The following is a 21645-nucleotide window of genomic DNA, read 5'->3' as shown; positions in this document are numbered from 1 at the left end:
CTAGATGAAGCACTCTCTTTAGTTCAGAAAAACATCATAATTTGTTTGCCATTGAATAGCTGCCTAAGTATCTTAGTGCCTGATTCTAATTTAATACAGGTTTCATTCAGCTGTCACTCAACTAAAATGAATGCAACAGAGTAGGCGGAAGGTCTGGCTGACCAGTTCTAGAACTAGAACAAATTCTGTGGAAATGCCTTTTCAGCTGATGGTATCACAGAACAATGCAGCCCTCCCACTCTCACACGCCATGTCCCTATGACTAATGCCCCATTTCTTTTGGTTCTTCCACCAATTCGCTTCTGTCTGATTACAAATGACAAATTGGAATTCTTTCAATAATAAGGGACCTTATTTTTTATAAATACATACTTCTCATCCAATTTCCCTTAAAAAATAAGCGCCTAAAGAAAACTGAAAAATGTTCTAAACGCCCCCAAATGCCACTGATTTTACCATACTTGGAAATAATATAATATTATAGAAATTGCACTCTCCCATTATATTCATTACCTGCAAAATCAATTTACCAGCACTGGCTTCTTTGCTTCTTTTTTTCCTTTTTTTTTTTTTTTTTAATCTAAATGCATTATAGACAACGATGGTCTCATTGCTCTTCATAATACTTCCTACACTAATACCAAAAGGAATTGCAGGTGTCCTCTTTAATTAAGGTATTTACCAAGTCCCTTATCTATGCACACATGCTGTTTTACACAGAAATTTAAATATTCTTTTCCTCTAGAACTATGACAATTTTGGTAAAGTAATTCTTGAAAGGGCTAACAAAATTTCTGATGCTTGCAAGTTTTAAAACATTAAACAAAAATGAGGTGTCATTCCTGATGATCAGGCACTGTGTTTAATCAGTCTATTCCAAATCAGATGCAGAGCGACCAGCAGAGCATTTTGCAAAAGGGAAATGGATTTATACTGAACTTGAAAAAGGAACAACTTGTTTTCCAGCCACGTACACTTCAGAAATATTCCGATCATCACCTGAAATAACATGGTCAAAACAAAGATTTGCACTTAAATCTATGCAGTGATTTCATTAATGATAATTATGCAATCCACTAAATGAGTTTTGTAATACATCATTTGCAGTCATTGTTTCCTAGGACTGTGAAAGTTTATTTGGAAAGAAATAGTCAGGGCTACCACAAAGATCAATGGATGTTTAAACTACCCATGCGTTTTTTGAGAAATAAACACAGCATTCAGCTGCTACTGTGTGTCATGGGTTTTCTACATATTTAATAGATTCAAACGCTGAAAATATTATTTATCTGTACAGAATCCATGTTGTTGCATCTGAACTAACTCAAGTACCAGGCAGCAGTAAAGCTGGATTGCCTCAGCCATCTTCTCAAAAAGGCAAAAGTTGAATTAGAGAACGACACAAACATGGACAGAACTGACACCAGTTACCTCTTCCTAACAACATAACAGGCAGCGTAGCTCTTGTTCCATATGATGCCTTATAAAGAATATCTGTTCTCTTAGCAGGGTGGAATTGTTTGGGTTGGGTTTTCTGTGTTTTAAAGGCCATCTTTTTTTTGGGGGGGGCAGTAAAAAAACACGATGGCAATTGGTCTGCAGAAGTCCTTCTGAACCGAACTGGTTCTGAACTGGTGATTAGCATGTCAGCATGATTTTACTGTGAAATACGATTTAGCTCATACTGTAGACAAATACAGATGTGGTAATAAATATTACGAAGTAAGTGCATCTGATCATGCTAAACTGACTATTTAACTATGTCGGAAAGAACAAAAGTTAAACCACTCAATTCTTACTCAGTATTTATAAATAAACATTAATAAATGTAAGTAAATGTATCTTTTATGTAAATAAATACTAATAGTGACATTAATGTTTATACACATTGTAAATAAATATATTTAATTACTGTAAACAAGTGTATGTTTAATCATGTATAAATAAGTTCTTTAATAACCTTAACATTAATTTTGGCCATTTTTCATACAGGAAACAAGAAGAGAACTTTATGTGGCAGAGAATCAGAACATACCTAGATACAGGAACTTCTGGAGAGTGTCCTATAAAAAAGTGTGAGAAAACCAAATTCAGAAAGCATATCATAATCATTTGAAGCTTGAAAGAACTGATAAAAATAGTTTTCCCTAATATGCCTACTAGCAGTAAATCAAAACTTAATTTGCATGTTTCCTCTTAAGTAACTTTCAGTAAAGAGGCTGTATGTCTCAGGAAGAAAACACTGCACAAGTTTGACAGTATAAACAAATACATGCCTAAAACACAGCACTTCCCCCTTCCTATTTCTTAGAGTTCTCAAATGCATTTACTTATTGAAAAATAGGAGAAAATTATAAGCATTCTTAAAGTCCTAAGAATTGTTAAGTTAGCTAAAAATGTTTCGACTTAAACTCAGAAATATTTTTTCCAGAATTATTTGAATTAAGAAGGTGGTTTAAAGAATTTAATCCATATTATTGTGGTTTAAACAGACTAAGGAACAGCTACCTTACCACTTATGCCCGCATGTCTAAGTAAACAGTGACATTCAGAATAGAGACAGCAATCAAAAGTTTGGCCACATCACTAAATTCAAGTTGTTAATTACCTTTTTCTACCATAAAGGATTTTGTTTGAGATGTGCCCACTGCATAATGCCAATACTTCTTACATGTTTGCGTAAAAACTGTGCTTTCAACTCAAATTAGCTGTCTCGAGTTCTTTCTTAAGTTTACAACAGCAGTGCAGTCAAGGCAACCTAGTCTTTACCTAGTAACAGGTAGCCATTTTTGAATTTCAACTCAAAGTGTTAACTAAAACTAAATTGCTGCCATCTGTCACTGCAAATAGTTAACTTTAATTTTCATCTTGGACTAATAAAGCACGCATTTAAAAATGTTACATGCATTTTTGCCCACGGGGATATGGGACAGTCACTGAGGACAGCAAGATTGTAAAAAACCCCAAAACCAAAAAACAAACCCAAACAAAGAAACAACCACTGAACTTCTCTGCTGAATACAGACAGCAGTGGTATATTACATCTGATTCCTGTTATTGGAATAACTCTGAAGAGATTTATTCTGGCTGTACCATAGACTTTCCCCACATCATTACTGGTAATTTTTTTGATCATTAATCCTGTTCTGATTACCTCAAAATTATCAGCAGAGAACAAATCAAATGGGCTGTCTGAAGCCTTCGTGTTGATTAGCAGTGCATCAAATTCTTTGCCAACCTCAAAGTTGCCAATCACGTCATCTAGTCCTAAAGCTGAGGACAAAAATAAAACAGGTCTTCAACACAAGCCTCTTTCCACCACCTGGAAGCACCTGGAAACTTACTTGAGGTGTTCGTAAGAAAAATGACAGTAATTTAGATGATTACAAAGAAAAACATGAAAGCAAATTCAACAGTAAGCACGTTAGCATCTGATTTCTTAAGTAATCTCTCAGTAAAAAAACATGTATTTTGGTGAATTTCTGAAGGACATCTTTTTAGGAGTAAAAGAAATCTGAAAAACAGTTTGAACCCCTCTTTTGATTTGTGTTCTTTGAATGTATTCCATTGATTTTTTGTCATTGCAGATGTGATGTATAGACCACTATCTGTTTAAAGAGAATAATAGTTGTTTACATTGCAAAAGCATTGAAGCTCCAAAAGGGGCAATGAAATGAAATCACAGAAAGATTGAAGTATATAATACTACTGGCCTTGTTAAGGCAGTATTAGATTTAATTGTTTAAACAGTTTAAGTAGTTTTGACAGGTTGTATAGACCTATTACAATAGTAACATACAATAATATGATAATAACAGAGGTGTGCAGAGAGGACAATTTAAGGTAATTAGCAGAAATAAAGAACAATATGGTGTGGAAAAGTAATCATAGCCAGATCTGAAGGTGTCATACCCACCTGTAAGGCTTGTTTTTGTGGTCTATTATTTAGCTTTGTTATTTCAAAGCTTTATTACAACCTCCAGTTATCAGGTCCACAAGGACTGAAAATGTACAGTTTCAGCAGCAGCAGCTAGGTGCTTGCAAGTGCTTAGAATACCTAAAAAGAGGCCTCTGTGTCTCCCTGGAAATTACTTAAGATAGTTACAAATTGTACAAAGTACATGTGTATTAAATCACCTTCTCCCATACTCCTGAGTTAAACTAAGTTAACAAAGGGGATAGTATCTACAAATAATTTGTTCACTTGTTTTCAGATTGCTCCTCTCCAACAAAAGAACTTCAGCCTCCACTGAAGTCTGTGCGTGGCAGGAACTTCACAGTACTTTAAAAATGCTTAAACTCCTGCAAATGGTGAAATATTTTGATTACCGACCAGTTTCAACGAAAATGATCTCATACCCCTTCAGGTTTCTGAGCAGACTGCAATTTTTAGATTAAACACAAGGGGGTGATAAGTGCTTGGGAGTCCCGGCAAAACAAAGAACTGCAACACAATCGCTCATTTAAATCTCTGCAAACCGTACCCATCCAGGCTACTGGAAGGTTGTGCGAATAGTTTTTTTCAGTCCTTGAAAGTGATTCGGTAAGGAAAACCCAGCTCAAAATCAATATATAAAATAATCACACTACTACGTAAACTCAAGAACCCAGGTAAAACAAGAGCAAGAGAAACTGGGAAAGGAAACCATGTGCGAGTTTGGTATTTTAACAAGTATTCCTTTCCATATCTCAGCTAATTTATTCTCATCTTTCATGAGAACAGTATACACTGTGGAAAAAACCCAACCCCCCTCCTTTTTTGTTCCCTGCCCATTTTCTGTCTTCTCTCTTTCCCCATTACACCCTCTAGAAATTCAAATACAGTTCCGAGAAGACCTGTTTGATATTTTCATTACCTCTTTCAGACTTCCATTAATAGTTCATAACGGTGTTTTTCAACAGCTACAGGAAGACTTAGAACCAGTTCTTTAGCAGTTAGCTCATTTCCGCTAACTGAAATGGTATTAAGTTTTTACTTATGTGTGGATTTGCTCTCTGGTAAATCATGCAAGTTCTGCTAAAACTTTGCTAATTGTATAAATCTGTATGTGCATACTGATCACGGCAAAACATGCCAGTGAACCAAAATAACTGATGTACTATATGACATACACTATATGACTATATTCTGCAGATGTAGTTATACCTTAAAAAATATTTTTGCATATCCCATTTAAAGTTTGTGCTTTTCTCTGACTGAGGAGAGTGATTTGCATGATGTTTTGATTTGCTGGAAAGACAGTGATGAACTGCCTTACTGAGAGCTACGAAAACAGAAACAAAATTAGAAACTGATGACAAACAGAATTCATGATTTTACAGTAATTGCACATCTTTTCCTCTAAGTGCCAGTTGCTGAGAAAACAGATTTCCAAATGGTGTAGTAAACATACTAGCACTGATGATAAAGAAGTCTGAGGATCTTTGCAAAGAAAATATACAACCCTGAAAAATCATTAAGATTCTGTTATTAAACTCACAACATCAATATGAATACTCCTCTGCAATGAGCCTAGGATGGGTATGAGAGACTGAAGGATCTCTCTTCCCAGGTGCCATTTTAGACTTCACTCTGGAACCAGAAATTCTGTGAATTCAGCCACCTTTTAAAGAGAAGGAGACTTAACAGCAAGAAGAGCTGTAGCTCGGTTTACATCCTAAAGAAATTTCTTCTTACCTTGGCTTCCTCCCAGAGTGGCTAGTTGAAAAGCTTCTTCAAGAGTTAGTCCTGTTTCATTCTCTTTATTGATCTGATGGCTATTAGATGCTATCATTGTTTTCCTGATGGCATCAAGCATAGAAGCTGAATATCCACCAGCAACATCTAGAAGAGATCAGACTCTTAGAAACAAGCTTTGGGAATAATTTTCTGAGTTAAACGTCTAGAAGCTTTAATTAAATATTACAAAGTAGCAGATGTGTTAAAAACAGTTTTACTGAAAACTGTCTCTGAATGCATAGTTCCTAATAAATGTGTTCTCACGTGCAATGTCAGGTAAATAGAACACAACACAGAGCATCAGAAACCTGAAAAGGGCTTGTTGTTCAAGCCCTGCTTACTCTCATGACAGGAACAGAACTTTCTTCCTTCATTTTTGGGTTTTTTAAACACTTTTAGAACCAGCTCTAGATTTCAGTATGCTAGAGTTCACTACTCTAGAAGCAGTGGGGGAAAAAAAAGTGGGTCCATAAAGTGGAGACATGCTGACTTTTAAATACAAACAAGTAGGCATGTTTTTGCATCTCCCAGTGGTTTCCAAAAGAAACCATTTTTATAGCAAACTACTAACCTGTGCCAAGGCCAAGTTTCACATTGTGTTTCAGGACCTTTTGCACATTTAAGACACCGCTGCGCAACCTGGATTGGAAGAAGAAATGTGTTCTGTATGAAACATGCAGAGAAAGTTCAGGAAGAGTAGGGCTGCAGAGCTGTTCATGCCAAAGGCTCTGAGAACATGTGCAATAGATTGGGTTTAATAAACTGGAACATTTGCATTCATATACCTGAAAGATAGGATTTAAAAATTTAAAACAAATGCGGTTTTCTCAGTTAAGATCTCCCACAGTTTTATAGTTACGTGCTGAAAACGAGCTTTCAGCATACCTGTGAAAAAGTCCAAATATGGTGTAAAATATATTACAGGACATGGGAAGTCATGTCATGAGCTTCAGTAAGTCAGCACAAGCAAGATATTTATTATGTTAAAGGCAAAGTTACTGTTAACATTTAGTACAGTATCCTGGCTGGATACCATACAATACCTCATTTCTGCTTAATAGAAAAAAGACTACATAGCATATTCCCATTTCCCCAAAACATATGCATGCTTTGGAGGGAAAGAAGACAGCCTGAATTTGCCACTGATAGAACAATCAGAAGAAATAAATTTTAAATAAATAAGTATTTATTTATATGTATGTGTGTGTGTATATGTCTATGTTGAAAGATGACAAGTCAGTCCAGATGCATGCAGAAGTGGAGTATGAATGGCCCTGCTCAACCCAACACATCACTTCTGGTGGAACAGGGTATCATATATGTAGCTGTGTAACAGCAGGCTGAACTCAGGGTATTATGTAAGCAATGGCTTGGTTTAATTGTATACATCCTTTTTTCGACTTACGAAAAATTAGAATTGGGGCAATGCGAAATTGCAGCTCCACGAAGACTAAAAAGTTTCAGCTCTTCTTCAGAAAGATAACAGGCATGAGCCATCACTGTCTAAAGAAAAACAGAATCACCAATTTACTGAATATTGCATTTACTTCAGAGCCTGTGATTTTTGCTGCACTACTTTCAATAGCCGAAAGGACACCTGTTACCATCAAGGGAAATTAATGTATTTCTTGAATGAAGCTCTTGAAAGGGGAGAAACTCTCGTTAACTTCAGTATGCGTGACATATTCACTCCCTCAGCTTTTTTTTCCATTTATTAACCTAAGAAGACAGGGTGGCTAACACTTGCAGTGAAACTTCCAGGAACAAAAGCAAGAATTCCCCAGTTGCCCTAATGCTGTAGTAACCTTATGATTTATATTTTGTAGCTAACACAGATTTTAAGTACTGGGGCTAGGAATACATCAGATAGAATGGAAGATGTATGTACTCTTGCATGTTTCCCATTGTCTCTCTAAAGGTTTGCACGAAGTATATATATATATATGTAACAATATTCTTTAATTAAAAGAATCTAATTTTTTATGCAACTGATTAATGACTTTTCTTTCTTGGCCTGCATAACTGACTTTAAAAATAAGATTACAAGCAGTATACACAAAAGACAGAAGTATGGGACAGTATCGTTTAATAGGACATAAACCAATTATTGCTAGACAAATCTAATTGGCATTACCGCATATGCCAAATGCCTACTCAAAAAGAAAAGCAAGAGCTCTGTCAGGCCTTGCAGTCTGCCAATAAAAATGAGAACAGCACAGGGCCTGTTTCCATTGAGCATCCCCTAATAGCACTGTAGCCTTCCCATCCCTACTCATCAAGCTCAAATGTAATTGAAAATGCAATGAGAATAGCCACATCTTAAGGACATACATATAATAGTGGCTGAGCTGTACCTCTGCTGATCTGTACTCCATTTCAAAAAGAAGGAAATATTTCACCACAGCTCTGAAAAACATACTTTCAAAACAAAAACAAAACAAAAAATAAACAAACAAAATAATTTACTGTCTTAGTTTTGGTGGTTGGAGATGGAGAAATGTCTGCAGTTTTGTTACTATGCTTGTGTTAATCGAATGCCTGAAAGCACTGGTAACCCTGATTTTTAATGACTTTTCAGTGTTACGCATATAAAAGTCTGCCAGAATTCACCTGGTTTTGCAGAGGTAGTATTCTCTTTAGTACACCGACACAACAAATCAGCAAGCATAGGACTGCATGAGAGATCAAAAGTTAATACTGTGTACATACTAAAGCAGTCCATATTGAATTCTCAGGTGAAAAGGAGTGTAAATAAGTAACTTCCTGGAGTACAATTTCAAAGAAAGAAATGGGAGTTCAATAGCTAATTGTCATGGAGTTCCCAGCCGCCCTTTTATGCCTCTGAAATTTCTTTCCTAAAATTTTTAATCAATTTGACTAATGTTTTTGTACTCTGACTGTAATTAAGCTGTTCATACTCACTCTTGCATGGGCTCTCCACTGTCTAATAAGCACTAATAAGTGCCTTGGCACTCCAACCTGTGCTTAAGTGGGGGCTGGTATCAGATCTGCATTTCTCTCACCAACATAAATATTTAATGAATTTCAACTCTTCAGGCCGCTCTGCCTCTCAACACTTGCTAAAATCAGCCGATAAGAGCATTTTCGAAGTCAGAACAGTAAAGTGTACCTGCCTGTATGTGAGATTCACACACAGAACACAAAAAGCTGCTTTTCTGTAGGAAAATGCCAAAAAATGAAGTTGGCCCTAACACAGCACCATAGAACAAATCTTGCAGTGTGCAAGAACATTGTAATATAAGCACCACTGAGTACTGCCCAAGAATTACCAGCTCCTACAATACCAACTTTACCTAGTCTTCTTCTAATCCCACTGTCCCAATTCTTTTTGGAGACCTTGTAAAATGGATCAGGGAGCATAAAATACCTTTATTGTTCATATCCCCTAAAATGATTAGGAAAAGTGTAAGCTTGTCTAAAGTTCCAATACCTTGACCAACATCTGTGCAACAGAGAACATAAAAAACAATTTACCCTAGACAATAGAACCATAGAATAGTTTGGGTTGGAATGGGCCTTGAAGCTCATCTAGTTCCAACCCCTCTGCCAAGGTCAGGGACACCTTCCACAAGATGTCACTTGAAAAAATACTAGAAGCTTTTCAGGTAACTACAGTTAACCATTATATTGCCTACATAAATCTAAGCTGTGCTGTGGAAGTTTTTATGCAGCTACCTTGCTGGTAAGCAGCTTGTTTTTATCATATAATTCAGTATAATTCTGGTAGGCAGGAAACATGTTCTCCACAAGTTTGAGTTCTTCTTCATTTTCACTTATGTGACTCTGCAATAAGAAAATATAAAGCAATGAGTGTTTCAAATAGCATAAAACCTGGCATTACAACCTTCTGAGCAACCTGCTGGTGCTAAACATACAATGATAGAAAGTAGTATTTGTAAAATCTATAGTTAGACCTAGTCCTTGGCTTTCTTTTTTTTTTTTTTATTGGAGAGGTCCTTGGGACCCAGAAGAGTAGCTCCATTTGTTTCGTTAAAAGTGAAACTAGATGGTACACCTTGATTGTGTGTCACAGCAGTTTGGTGACACGACAGCCCACTTGTATTTGGCAAATTTTAAAATAATAAATAAAATAATACAGGTAACTGCAAGGTAAAAGAGAAAACCAGCCTACCACACAGTGAACCCTGGGCTCAGGGCAACATATACATAGCTGCTCCATGTGTCTTTAGATGGGCTGATTAATTCCTGGTCTCAGATAAAAATCTGATCCTCCTGTACTCCCACTGAAGCATTTATTTTCAAAATTCCCACTTTGTAATGACAAAAAATCCTAATGTAAGACAGCTTTAAAACACTATATGCTTAGAACTGTGTAATCAAAAAAGAAACATCTCGAAGTTTCAATAGACCTGTAAATTTTAGAATTCGTCTTTTCTAGACAGAGGAACTTCATCATACAGAAAATCCTACAGCAATGTTAACAATGTTAAGTAAGATATAAAGATGAGTAATTCTTTTATCTACTGAAATGTGGTCTGTACAGAAACAGCACAAGGCAGAGACAAATGTGGCAACCTTGGACTAGGGGAGAGCAATGCTTAGCAACCCACGTTTTTCCAACCTACAATACCAGATGCCGGTCTTCTAGTGACCATGTGCCAGGGCTTGCTGAATTGTGCATCCTCCCACCTATACGCTTTCTCATTTCCTGTGCAGGTCACAGCGTTCTTGCGAAGTACCATTAATAAACTCAGAGGAATGTAAAAGACAGACCCAAGGTAAGAATGTAATTTAAGTCTTTTCCTGACAATACGAAAACTCTCTGGTCGGTACACTATCTATCCAAACTATTTAAATCGTATACAGCGCTCTCGGAGGTTACCTGCACATGGAGATCACGAGCCTGTGCTATATCACCAAGCGCACAAAGCAAATCCTCTGTGCAGGAAGGGCCAAAGCGGGGAGTTATTACAGGCTGTACTCTCGGATACTGAAAATATTAAAAAGACATATTAGGGATTCTACCTCTATGTATCAGTATACAAGCCTTTACACAGCAATTATATTTTGCTCCATCACTTACTGCATCCTTGCCAACTCACACTGTAGAGTCATTTACTTATTTTCATTAGAAATTTCACCACTGAAATAGAGAATCAAAGTTCTTTTCTGAAAACAGTGTTAATGCACCTTAGTAAAGAAGTTATTTCCACTATAACTCTTTCACTGAGTCACTGAGATTTTAGCAGACTTCAGGAGAAGCACTGGATGCTTTCTCATATTTGCTGACAGTCCAGTATGCATTATGAGAAACAAGTCAGATGAATGAACAGACATTTTTCTGAGTCCCACTTCTGTGAGTATCAAAGATTTAATGACTCAAAACTGCAGAGTGCTTGTTTGATCTTCTCCAACCATTATAGCAACAAACTGTCCCTGTACTGCCCAGACAGGAAGATTAGTGGTAGCAACAGATATGTTACGCAGTAGAGAAGAGGACACCAAGACTAGAGCTACAGATGTTTACCTAACACCTTGCACTTCTGGATTAAAAGTTTTATAAAAAACAGACAACAGCATTACAAGTCTGCCTTCAGTCACAGGAAATAGTTGAGCATATGGCACCATTAGAAGACAGTATATTACTTGGTTTGCAGTTTCTTATACCATCTTCCTCATACAAGGAGCTCAGGACTTCTCCAGATGAGCCAATTTAGTAATACATATGATTACGACATGAAACTCTGTGTATCTGCTCTTGAATACTTTAAGACACAAAACTCAACAAATTAAGCCACTGAAAAGAAGAAAGGCTGATAAGAAAGGTATCCCTGACTGAAATATGTATAGAGTGTAAATCCCATATTTACACCCCAGGAGTGAAAACCCGAATTTCTTCAGAAACACAGTGGAAGACATGTGCTGACCCAAGATACTAATTTGGTAATGGATTAGCAACTGTACTGTAAAAACACTGATTTCTGCTGGTGAGAACTTCTTTTCACTAGTCTATTTATATACTACAGTGATAGACTGTGACTTTCACCAGAAAATTTTCCTTTCTAGGAAGCCAAATATATTTTAAAGTTGAAGCACAGCACATTACTCTGCTGTGCTCTCACCACTGAATTTACACTGCTACCAGTCCATTTCTCAACAACATGGCTAGCAGAATGTTCTTCAGACTGATGACATCTCTCTACTACACAGAAAGGAGTATATTTATTGATTTGTCACTAAGTCAGCACTGTTTGTCAGAGGGATTAACTATTTCATGTATTTACACAGAATTTCCTGAATACATAAGTGAAAAAAGAAGAACTCTACTTACTTTCTTTTCCAGTAGTTCTTTAACAAACCTGGAAAAAGGTAGAAAAAAAACTGTTAGAAACCTGTTACCTGTGCTATAATTTATGAACAATATAGACAGTATCTACTTGGATACCCTGTTAAGTATTTCAGACATTTTTTACAGAAAGTTGGGCCAGATTCTCAGATGAAATAAAAAGAAGCAACACAGTGAAGTCAGGATAGTTACACCAAATTATGCTAGTTGTGAATTTGACCCTGAATATTCAGAATCCTTTTCATTTGCAGTAATTAACATTAGACATGTGGTAATTGCTCTGAGTTGTCACTGAAAACCAAATACATTACATTAAATTCATTGAAAACATAATTATAAGCTACAGCTGCAACATTACAGAAAAAAAAATTGTCCATGAATCTAAATTACAGCATTAAACATAATCTATTATTTAAAATCCTATTTTTAAAAGATGCTGCAATATTTTGTGCTCACTTACAGCAGTTACGTAAGTCCTCATTCACTTAGAGGACCCTTGCTTTTCTGGAAATGCTTATAATAATGTTAGCATATAGATACCTACCTTATGGAAAATACAGTAGAGATATACCTACTTTGTAAATAAAAGAAGCTGCCTGAGGGACCTCTAAGTAAAAACCCCAAACAGTCAATACAGATAATGCAGATGAGCAAATAAAACTTCCTCTGACTTTGCAGGGAAGAAATTCTTTGAAAATTCATATGCACAGTGTATGCAAGTAATTTCCAGAAGCCTGTTTAAGATGGTTTCTGGAGAGCATCTCTGTGAATTTTTATGCCATAGTTATATTTAGAAAAACAACAAATACTGAATCAAATTTGTCAAATATCTTCTGATGAAAAATAAAATAATGCTGGAGGCTAGATTCAGAACACCGAAGCTGCTGCTAGATCAGCAGCTAGAAGTGAGAAACCTAAGCTCAACCTTGACAATGACCAAAAAAACCTGAGCCCACCATCCAACTGTCAAAGCCAGGATGTAACGTGAACTAGATATCATCTGTCTGTCTCTCCTCTCATTGATCCACCTGATACAATAATAAAATATTGACTGGAGCAGAAACTGTAACACAAAGGACAACTCTCAGATGATAATCCAACATCTCCTGAAACAGATGGCTGTTTTCACTCTTTTTCACATTATCTGAACAGCGTCAGCATTGTTTCAAAACTGAAATACCCTTCTTAAAATACTCTATGCTTTTTTGGCTTATGTACTTCTCTATAAGGAAAGAAGCCCAGATTCAAACCACTGTCTTCTGTAGCAGTAGAACAGATTTGAACATTGGTCATCTACTTTCCAGATGACAGCTATTACCAGCATATAATGTATATAGTAGAGTGCAAATTATTAATACTACATATGTTAAAACGACTTTAAACACTGCTAGAAATCCATGACCATTTCTAACTTTTGCTAGCATTCTTCTAGCATGATTTGCAAAAATAAGGTAGCAACTTCACACAAGTGCCGTAAAATCTTTATATTACTGTTATTACTGTTTCAAATACCATTCTCTTTCAGCATGATATTTGAAACATTTATACAAGTAAATAAATAGTCCCATAAGAAATGCTGTATGTCTGCTTAAGCATTTTCTGAGCATGGATGTGAAACATAAGGGCATCCTAAGATAGCAGGCTGCCATTCTGCAATTTTGGATCCCCTCTGCCATGTACATTGCATTGATTTCGTTCTCTGTCATTCTCCTAGCTGCAAGTTAGAGTAATTTCCCTGGTGCTATGCTGGAGAAGAGAAGAACCACAACATGTTTAAAATGGGGTACATGAAAGGTGGCTCCTACAATCTGAATAAAGGTTTACCGTAAATGGGGGAAGGAAGTAGTTCAGAAGATAATGGGAGTGAAGGAACTGACTGCCACTACACCATCCCATGTCAGGTCACATCACCTCCCCACAGAGCTGCGAAGGGAAGAAAGGAGGCAGAAAACAGACAACCACCCACACATATTTTTTCCAAACCCTAGAGCTGTAGATTCTCCGTTTCTTTGGAAGAGCTACAGAGAAACTGCTGTGTGGCAACCTCAGAGATTGCTAGAACTGTAGGAAGCAATGCCATCAGAAGGAAAAAAGCTGTTCCTAATAAATTCACACCTGTAAGTTCTTAGTCAGCTTCACGTTCACTTTTCAGATGGATAAAAAATTCTTACTTCTAAAGGTTACGCCACCAATTTAATCACCTCACCTTTCTGTCTCTTGGACAGAGTCTTCAGTAGTCTCTTTGTATTGTGGCACACTGTCATTCATATCCATGCAGACTTTTCCAACAAATGCTCGCTGACCAAATTTATCTGTTGAGATCCATAAAAGAATAAAAAACTCAGATTCATTTGTTCTCAAACACTGCTATCAAAGCTTGTAGTGAAATCAAAATAGCAAATGCCACCCCAGCAAGTTTTATTTAAGATGAACAGAATTTATTTTTTCTTATCTTTAAGTTAGGACCATCCATGTGACTCTTAAGGCTAAAAATGAAAGAGAGGAAAAAAAAAAGAAAAAAGAAATTTTTCTTCTTCCACACTAGTACTCAAATCTATAAATATTTAAATTGAGGATGAGACTACTGTAGTTTAACCACAACCAGAATTCATAATGGCTGTATATGAAGATGACTGCTCTGAAGTAGAGGATGAGAAACACAAGTATCAAAGTATAGTAGCTGAAGTAGAAAATTATCCTGAGCTGAGAAAAGGCACAAAGACCTCAGCAAACCATCTTTTCTTAAGAGAAAGGAATGAAGTTCCTAACATACCTCCTACACACAGCTGGATGGAAAAAATTCCCACTGCTATCTCTAGCCTCCTTTCTTGAGATTTATCATGCTAAGACAAGGAACTCGTGTGTAAGACTTAAAAAGGAATGCATATAATGTTCAAATCTAAGCTTTTAAATGTACTTCTAAACTAGATCTCTTTTGCACACTTCTACTGTCTGAGTTGTTGAATACAACACCTTTAAAGTTTTAGGTTTTCATACAAAATCAGAAAGGGAATTTTCATTAAATTGCTCTGCTATGGGAGCTGGCTGAGCCTTGAGAAATCCTGCAAGAATCACAACACTGTCAAACAGAAGGTATTTGCACTGGTGAACAGAAGGGAGGGATAAGATCCTGACGCACCTCCCACTATTATGGTTTCTGAGGGTGTATGGATACTTTTTATGTTGATTCTCCACTGAAACTTCAGAGTATCAGGAAATAAACGCACTGACTGCACCTCTTGTCATCTAGCCCTTTAATCCTCAAATATCAAAAGGCTAAAAAAGCAGAAAACTGTAGCTGAAGAGCAACTCCAGCAGACTTAAGCTCTTCTAGCAGCTGATTTGGAAGTGAAGAGACTAGCAGAAACAACAGTAGGAGAGGGGCATTTAAGTGAATAACATGGCTTCACTAAGGGGAAATTCTGTCTGACTGATTTGGTGGCCTTCTATACTGGGACTACAGAACTGATGGATAGGGGCAAAGCAGTTGATATTGTCCACCTGGACTTGTGCAAAGCATTTGGCACTGTCCCGCATGACATCCTTGTCTCTAAACTGAGAGGCATCAATCTGATGGATGGACCACCCAGTGGATGAAGAATTGGCTGCATGGCGACATGCAAAGAGTTGTCAACAGATCAATGTCCAACTGGAGACAAGTAACAAGTGGCGTCCCTCAGGGATCTGTGTTGGAACCAGTCTTGTTTAACATCTTTGTCAGTGACATAGAGAGTAGGATTGAGTGCGCCCTCAGCAAATTTGATGATGACACCAAGCTGTGTGGCTCGGTTGATACGCTGGAGGGAAGGGATGCCATCCAGAAGGACTCCGACACGCTTGAGAGGTGGCCAATGTCAACCTTATGAAGTTCAACCAAGCCAATTGCAAGGTCCTACACCTGGGTCGGGGCAAGCCCAGGCACAGCTACAGGTTGGGCAGAGAAGTGATTCAGAGCAGCCCTGCAGAGAAGGACTTGGGGGTGTTGGTTGATGAGAAACTGAACATGAGCCAGCTTCAGTGTGCGCTTGCAGCCCAGAAACCAACCGTATCCTGGACTTCTTTTGGTAAAGAAGCATGACCAGCAGGTCAAAGGAGGTGATCCTGCCCCTCTACTCTGCTCTCATGAGAACCCACTGGGAGTACTGTGTGCAGTTCTGGTGTCCTCAGCAGAAGGACATGGAGCTGTTGGAGCAAGTCCAAAGGAGGCCATGAGGGTGATAAGGGGGCTGGAGCACCTCCCGTATGAAGACAGGCTGAGAATGTTGAGGCTGTTCAACCCAGACAAAAGAAGCTGTGTGAAGATCTCATAGCAGCCTTCCAGCATCTGAAAGGGGCCTACAAGGATGCTGGGGAGGGACTCTTCATCAGGGACTTTAGTGATAGTACAAGGGGTAACAGGTTTAAACTTAAACAGGGGAAGTTCAGGTTAGATAGAAGGCAGAAGTTCTTTACAGTGAGGGTGGTGAGGTGCTGGAACAGGTTGCCCAAGGAAGTAGCAAATGCTCCATCCCTGGCAGTGTTCAAGGCCAGGTTAGACAGAGCCCTGGGCGACATGGTTTAGCATGAGATGTCCCTGCTCGTGACAGGGTGGTTGGAACTAGGCGATCTTGAGGTCCTTTCCTTTCCCTAAAGATTCTATGATTCTATGATAGATAAAATGAACAAAAAAAAAACCAAAAAACCAAAAAATTAGTAAAAAGACAGACTGCTAGCAAGTCTGAAACTCCTGAGCTCTGCTTCCTTTAACTAATACAGTCTGCACAACACCCTTCGAAACTCACTGTTAGCCTTACCGGTAATTTCAGCAAGAAGAAGAGAAGTATCTGTGTAAATTGTCGCAAAGTAGGAAGCAGTAGTCGTACCATTCTTTAGAGTTCGTCTCTATAAAAAGAAATCAACTGTTTCAACTGTCTGGAAAAAAGATAGTGAAGCTGCCAAAATACAGAACAGGCAGTCTGATTTCAAACTGCAAGAACATTTAGTTATTTTGAAATTGTGCAGTGAACTGAGAAAGTAAAATATAGATTTTTAAATTCATAATAGCTATTTTAAGTCTGAGTGTTAATAAATACAAAAAACTCCTCTTCCAAATCCACACAGGACTTCCACAAGTATGGCTAAACCCATACAAACCATTCTGTGTTTCCTTCACTCAAGCTGGAAATAAATTCTGACTTCTACTTAGAAATACAACCTGTCATTTACGCTATTTCATGGTTTTGAAAGGCTCTCCAAATTTCACAGTGAAGCACTGTTTACCTAATGCTAGCAAAGCAAGGCTTTTGGGAAAAAAAGTAGTGGTTTTCATTTGGTCACCTGACATAGCTGGTAAAACCAGCCAGACTTTCATGTATAACACCCCTTTGCCATGCCTGAATACAAAGGAATAAACTTCAAGGTAAAAGTAAACTAAGAACAACTGCTTAGAGTGTAATTTAATTATTTAATTATACCATTTGAAAGAAGAGGCTGGTTGATACCTGATTATATTACTTTGGGAGGACACAAACAGTAAATGAAGAGCTATATAAACGTACATTAAGCCATGATGAAATTTATAGCTTCACTTGACTAGACTAATGCATACTATATTGACTACCCATCCATCATACAGGTTTAAATTACACTTTTGGATCCTGGCTACAATGTAATTTGAGAAATTTTTTAAATTTTTTTTAAATGAGATAGAAGGTGGGACACTCAACACAACTTTCGAGGATGGCTAAAGCAAATATTTTACAAACATGAAGGCAAGCTCTCTTTTCCTTACAATGTTAAAATTAAAGCAAATGATTAAAAATATGTTTTTAAGGGTTTCTAAAATGACTCTCAAAAATAACAATGTCATTACTGAGACAAACTACTTGGGTCTTTCTTAGCTTTTAAACCCCGAAATTCTCTACTTCTGGATTCCTAACATCATTGTTAAATTAAACCTAAAAACATTCTGTTTCCAAATCATCAGCTTGAAGAATGTGCTTTCCTAAATGTGGACCAGAGGAGGTACCAGGTAAAATATGGTAAGTGTCACCTACTTCGTTTCTTTGACCAAGTGTAGAAAGTCTTTACTGGAAACAGAATTTTGATTTGAAAAAAATCACTATTATTTCATTACAAGTCCAAAAGTACAAAGATACATACGAAACAACATCTGCTCCCTGTAGGTTTAGTCCTGTTTCTAACAGTTTTAGACAAATGCAAGGCAAATTATGCTGGCCAAATCATTTAATCTGTTGAAAGTATTTCAGTCCGCATATTAAAGGATACGTTTCAGTTATAAGACAGAATCAGTATTCTGCAGTGTGACCTGCTTATTGTTCATCAAGTGGAATTTGACCTTAAAGCTCATGACATTAAAACATGCTCTACTATTTCTGGTGACCTTCTGAAAACATACATGTATTTCACAAGTATGAATGTCATCAAGTAGGTAAATTATATTTGCAGTACTTACAACAACTCTGGTGTACACTTCTTCTGCAAAGTCACTGTCTTTGAATTTGGCTTCTGTTGGGAATGTGTAGGTAGTCAACCACTGCAAAAGAGGTAGATCTACTCTTGTACCAACAAATGAATACTGGGGAGCATGAATGTGTGTATCAACCATTCCTGGCATGTGGAAAGAAAATAAAACTGTAATAGTCCAAAATATCAATAAATTTTCCACAGAAAGTGGTTTTGCTTTAAACAGTATTTGAGCAACATCCACCACAGTAAACAGCAAATACAGATTAGCCTTCCACTTTCAGCATCAGCCTAACAATCCCTACTGCACCTCTATCCATACACCTTTTACAGTATAAAGCAGTTGAGTAATAACTTTTATAGATTTATATATAGCTAACAGGGAAAACAATGTAAGAGCATGATGAATCCAATTATCTTTAATAACACTAAATACCAACAAATAAAGCCAAACCGACTTCATAATAACTAAAATTATTCAAGCTTAGAATCCACCCGAAAAAAGAGATTTGGGGACAGTCTTGCTTCCTAGTATGGCTATATTTGGAATACCTTTAGCTACCAGAACATTATATTTACAGAACAGTAACTTTCTATATCCCAGTTTACCTAAACATATGTGTCTCTATATATATTCAATAAAGGAATTTCAAGGTTTAATGGAAGAACAGCCACCATGTCTATAAATGCAGACAGACAACAGTGAAAAAGATCTCTACTGAATATCTGGACAGGAAAGGCATCTTTACGATGGACTTCTAACACTGTTTGTTGTCATGTAGTGTTTGTGCAATAACAGGGATGAATATATCAAAATTTTGATGGAACTTCATACAGTATAAAATTTTTCACACTCCCCTTCTCCCCGGCTACTGAATGAACAGTGATGTAGTCTCTTTGTACTTTCCTTTCTTCCTGTTTTCCTGCATGGTAGAAATGCTGAAAGACCTTTCACAACCTGATCCATATTCCCAGCACTTTCCATTTTCCTCAGGCTATTTGAAGTGAAGAAAACATCTGATGACTCATATATACTGTATGATTAGCCTTCCAACAAAGCATAGAGGTTTTTTAACAACTGAACACTAAAACAGTGCTGCAGCTCTAAATTCTAAGCCACAAGTCGTTCACAGTTCGACACTTTACAGCTGCTACATACGAAGCATCACAGATGCAATCCAAAACTATTTTACTTCACCAGAAAGGTGGGGGATTTCACTGGCTGAAGAAAAAAGAAACACTCAAGCTGCAATACAGTTAGAAATCCAAGTCTCTGTGTTTAGAAAGTTTAAATATTCTAATTTTATCAGAATTTATTAGGGACTGTGTCAAAGCCCAAGCAACAGTCTTGTATCTGTAGTGTTAGTGTCACCTGTATTGACTAAGTATAGAGTTTAGAGCTACTTAGGCACAGCACGTTGCTAACAAAATGGATATGTTCAAGAAAGAACATAATTTACTTGTTGTCAAGGTCATGTATGACAGCTACATATGGCATTTTGTTCCTTGCAGTGTAAATCAGCCAGTACAATTTAGCCATGGCTGCAGTCACAAACCAAGGAATACAAAAAGCCTGCAGACCATCCACCCTCCAAGTCCCATCCAGGATGGAGGCAGTTCTTGGGTTAAGAGTTCTTACAGAGCTGAAAGGGGGTTTTGCCCACGAGATTGGATATAATGTGCTCCCTGCCAAAATGTATTCACAAAGACTTGCATTAGTTCACTCAGAGAATAAACTGCATTTGCTGAAATAAATCTAAACAAAACACATACTGGTTACTCAGTTCTCTTATGTCAGACGTTTTGAACCCCCACTTCCTAGCCAGTTGCTCTTGCTGATCAGTTTGTTCCAAAAACACAATCTAGAAGAAAGAAAACATAGTTAGATACTTTAAACCTGTATCCCTCATCAGCTTTACGTGAAGGCAAAATGAGTCACATCTTACAACAGATTTTGCACACGCACTATAAAGGTTATAGTTTTCCACTGAAACACTTGTTCTGCCTCACTATCAAGCATGATTTTGAAATGCCTACTTGCAATACAGTGAAAAACCGCACCCACTTTGTAACTTGTAAGGAAACAATTAATTCATTCTCAAGTAATGAGACTTCAAGTAATGATTCTCAAGTAAGGACTTCAGTGTCCAGCGGTGTTCCTGTAACATACCACTATGCTAGCAGAGTGGTTGTTCATTGTGGAGGTGTGCAACAGGCTTACGGGAATGCAATTACAGTATTCAGAACCAGACGGGTCAAATTAATTGTTTTACCCAGGACTGACTAGCACTGAGCTAAGTATTTTCTAATTTTCTGCTCATGTCATTAATGTTGCTTTTTTTGCTTGGTTGGGCTTGGTTTTATTTTTATTCATTTTATTTCTTAAGTGTCTAGGAAGAGAAAGTGAGGGGGAAAAGAAGTGTGTTCATTTACCAGAACAGACTTCAACCATGCCTGAGATCTTTGTTTATGTCAAAAAAACTACAATCTGGAGCCTAACTCAGCCCCATTTGACTCTTAGAGGACAATGACGCTACTGCTGCTGAGTTTCTGTTGCCAAGTCAGAATTTCAGCACACTTTATTTTTAAATTGCATGGCATTTTAATCTGCAACATGACGCTTGGCAGCTGAATCCTCAACTGTTTCATTCTCTGGTCTGGCAATAACAGGCACAACTCTCCAAGAAACTAAGTGGGGAGTCTAGGAACTGCAATGCTCGCCACAGGCTCCAGGTGGGATCTAGGCTCCCACAACACTTCACAGAGCAGATAGAGGACCCTGCCGCCTACCCCTGCAAAAGACTGTCTGTCTATCCTGGGCTTTCAGGAATTCTTGCCTAACCACAGTTTCTGCAAGAAAACAACTCATGGTCGTCTAACTCTCTTGGTGTTAAAGCTCATTCCTCTAAGTTCAAGGGAGTACTCTTGCTGCTATTGGTATCCTTCTGCTCCTGTGAATACTGACGGCCTGTATTACCCTCATGACAGCAGTTATATTATGAGGCAGCAATTAAAAAAACATGTAAAGGCAAGATCAAATAGCTGTAAAAAGGTGGTAGAAAGGAACATAGGAGGAAGATCAAGAGGACCAGAAGAGCACTGTTTATCAGTTACTTCCATGCCCTTTTTTATG

General features: G+C 37.4%; 1 protein-coding gene across 1 annotated transcript; it reads right to left on the bottom strand.

Annotated features, from left to right (window-relative positions):
• Positions 1-889: 889 nt before the first annotated feature.
• GDA (guanine deaminase) lies at positions 890-20368 on the bottom strand. The gene is made up of 13 exons (XM_010015262.1): positions 20293-20368; positions 18502-18680; positions 16841-16928; positions 14254-14359; positions 12033-12060; positions 10584-10691; positions 9416-9523; positions 7125-7222; positions 6291-6358; positions 5678-5824; positions 3155-3273; positions 2036-2063; positions 890-999 (listed from the first exon to the last, which is right to left on the bottom strand). Exons 2-13 carry the CDS (start codon positions 18661-18663, stop codon positions 929-931), a joined length of 1131 nt encoding a protein of 376 aa, XP_010013564.1. The 5' UTR covers positions 18664-18680; positions 20293-20368; the 3' UTR covers positions 890-928.
• Between the last annotated feature and the right edge of the window lie 1277 nt (positions 20369-21645).

The sequence above is a fragment of the Nestor notabilis genome, unplaced genomic scaffold (assembly GCF_000696875.1).
Source record: "Nestor notabilis isolate BGI_N333 unplaced genomic scaffold, ASM69687v1 scaffold18805, whole genome shotgun sequence".
NCBI lineage: Eukaryota > Metazoa > Chordata > Aves > Psittaciformes > Psittacidae > Nestor > Nestor notabilis.
Note: the sequence above shows the minus strand (reverse complement) of the source record. Positions and strands in the feature narration are given on the sequence as shown.

Coding starts and splice junctions, on each gene's coding strand:
- GDA (XM_010015262.1), bottom strand. CDS start 18,663: ATGCCAGGAATGGTTGATACACACATTCATGCTCCCCAGTATTCATTT. Junction 16,929..18,501: donor AAGTGTACACCAGAGTTGTT/GTAAGTACTGCA, acceptor TTCTTTTTATAG/AGACGAACTCTAAAGAATGG. Junction 10,692..12,032: donor AAGAACTACTGGAAAAGAAA/GTAAGTAGAGTT, acceptor TAATATTTTCAG/TATCCGAGAGTACAGCCTGT.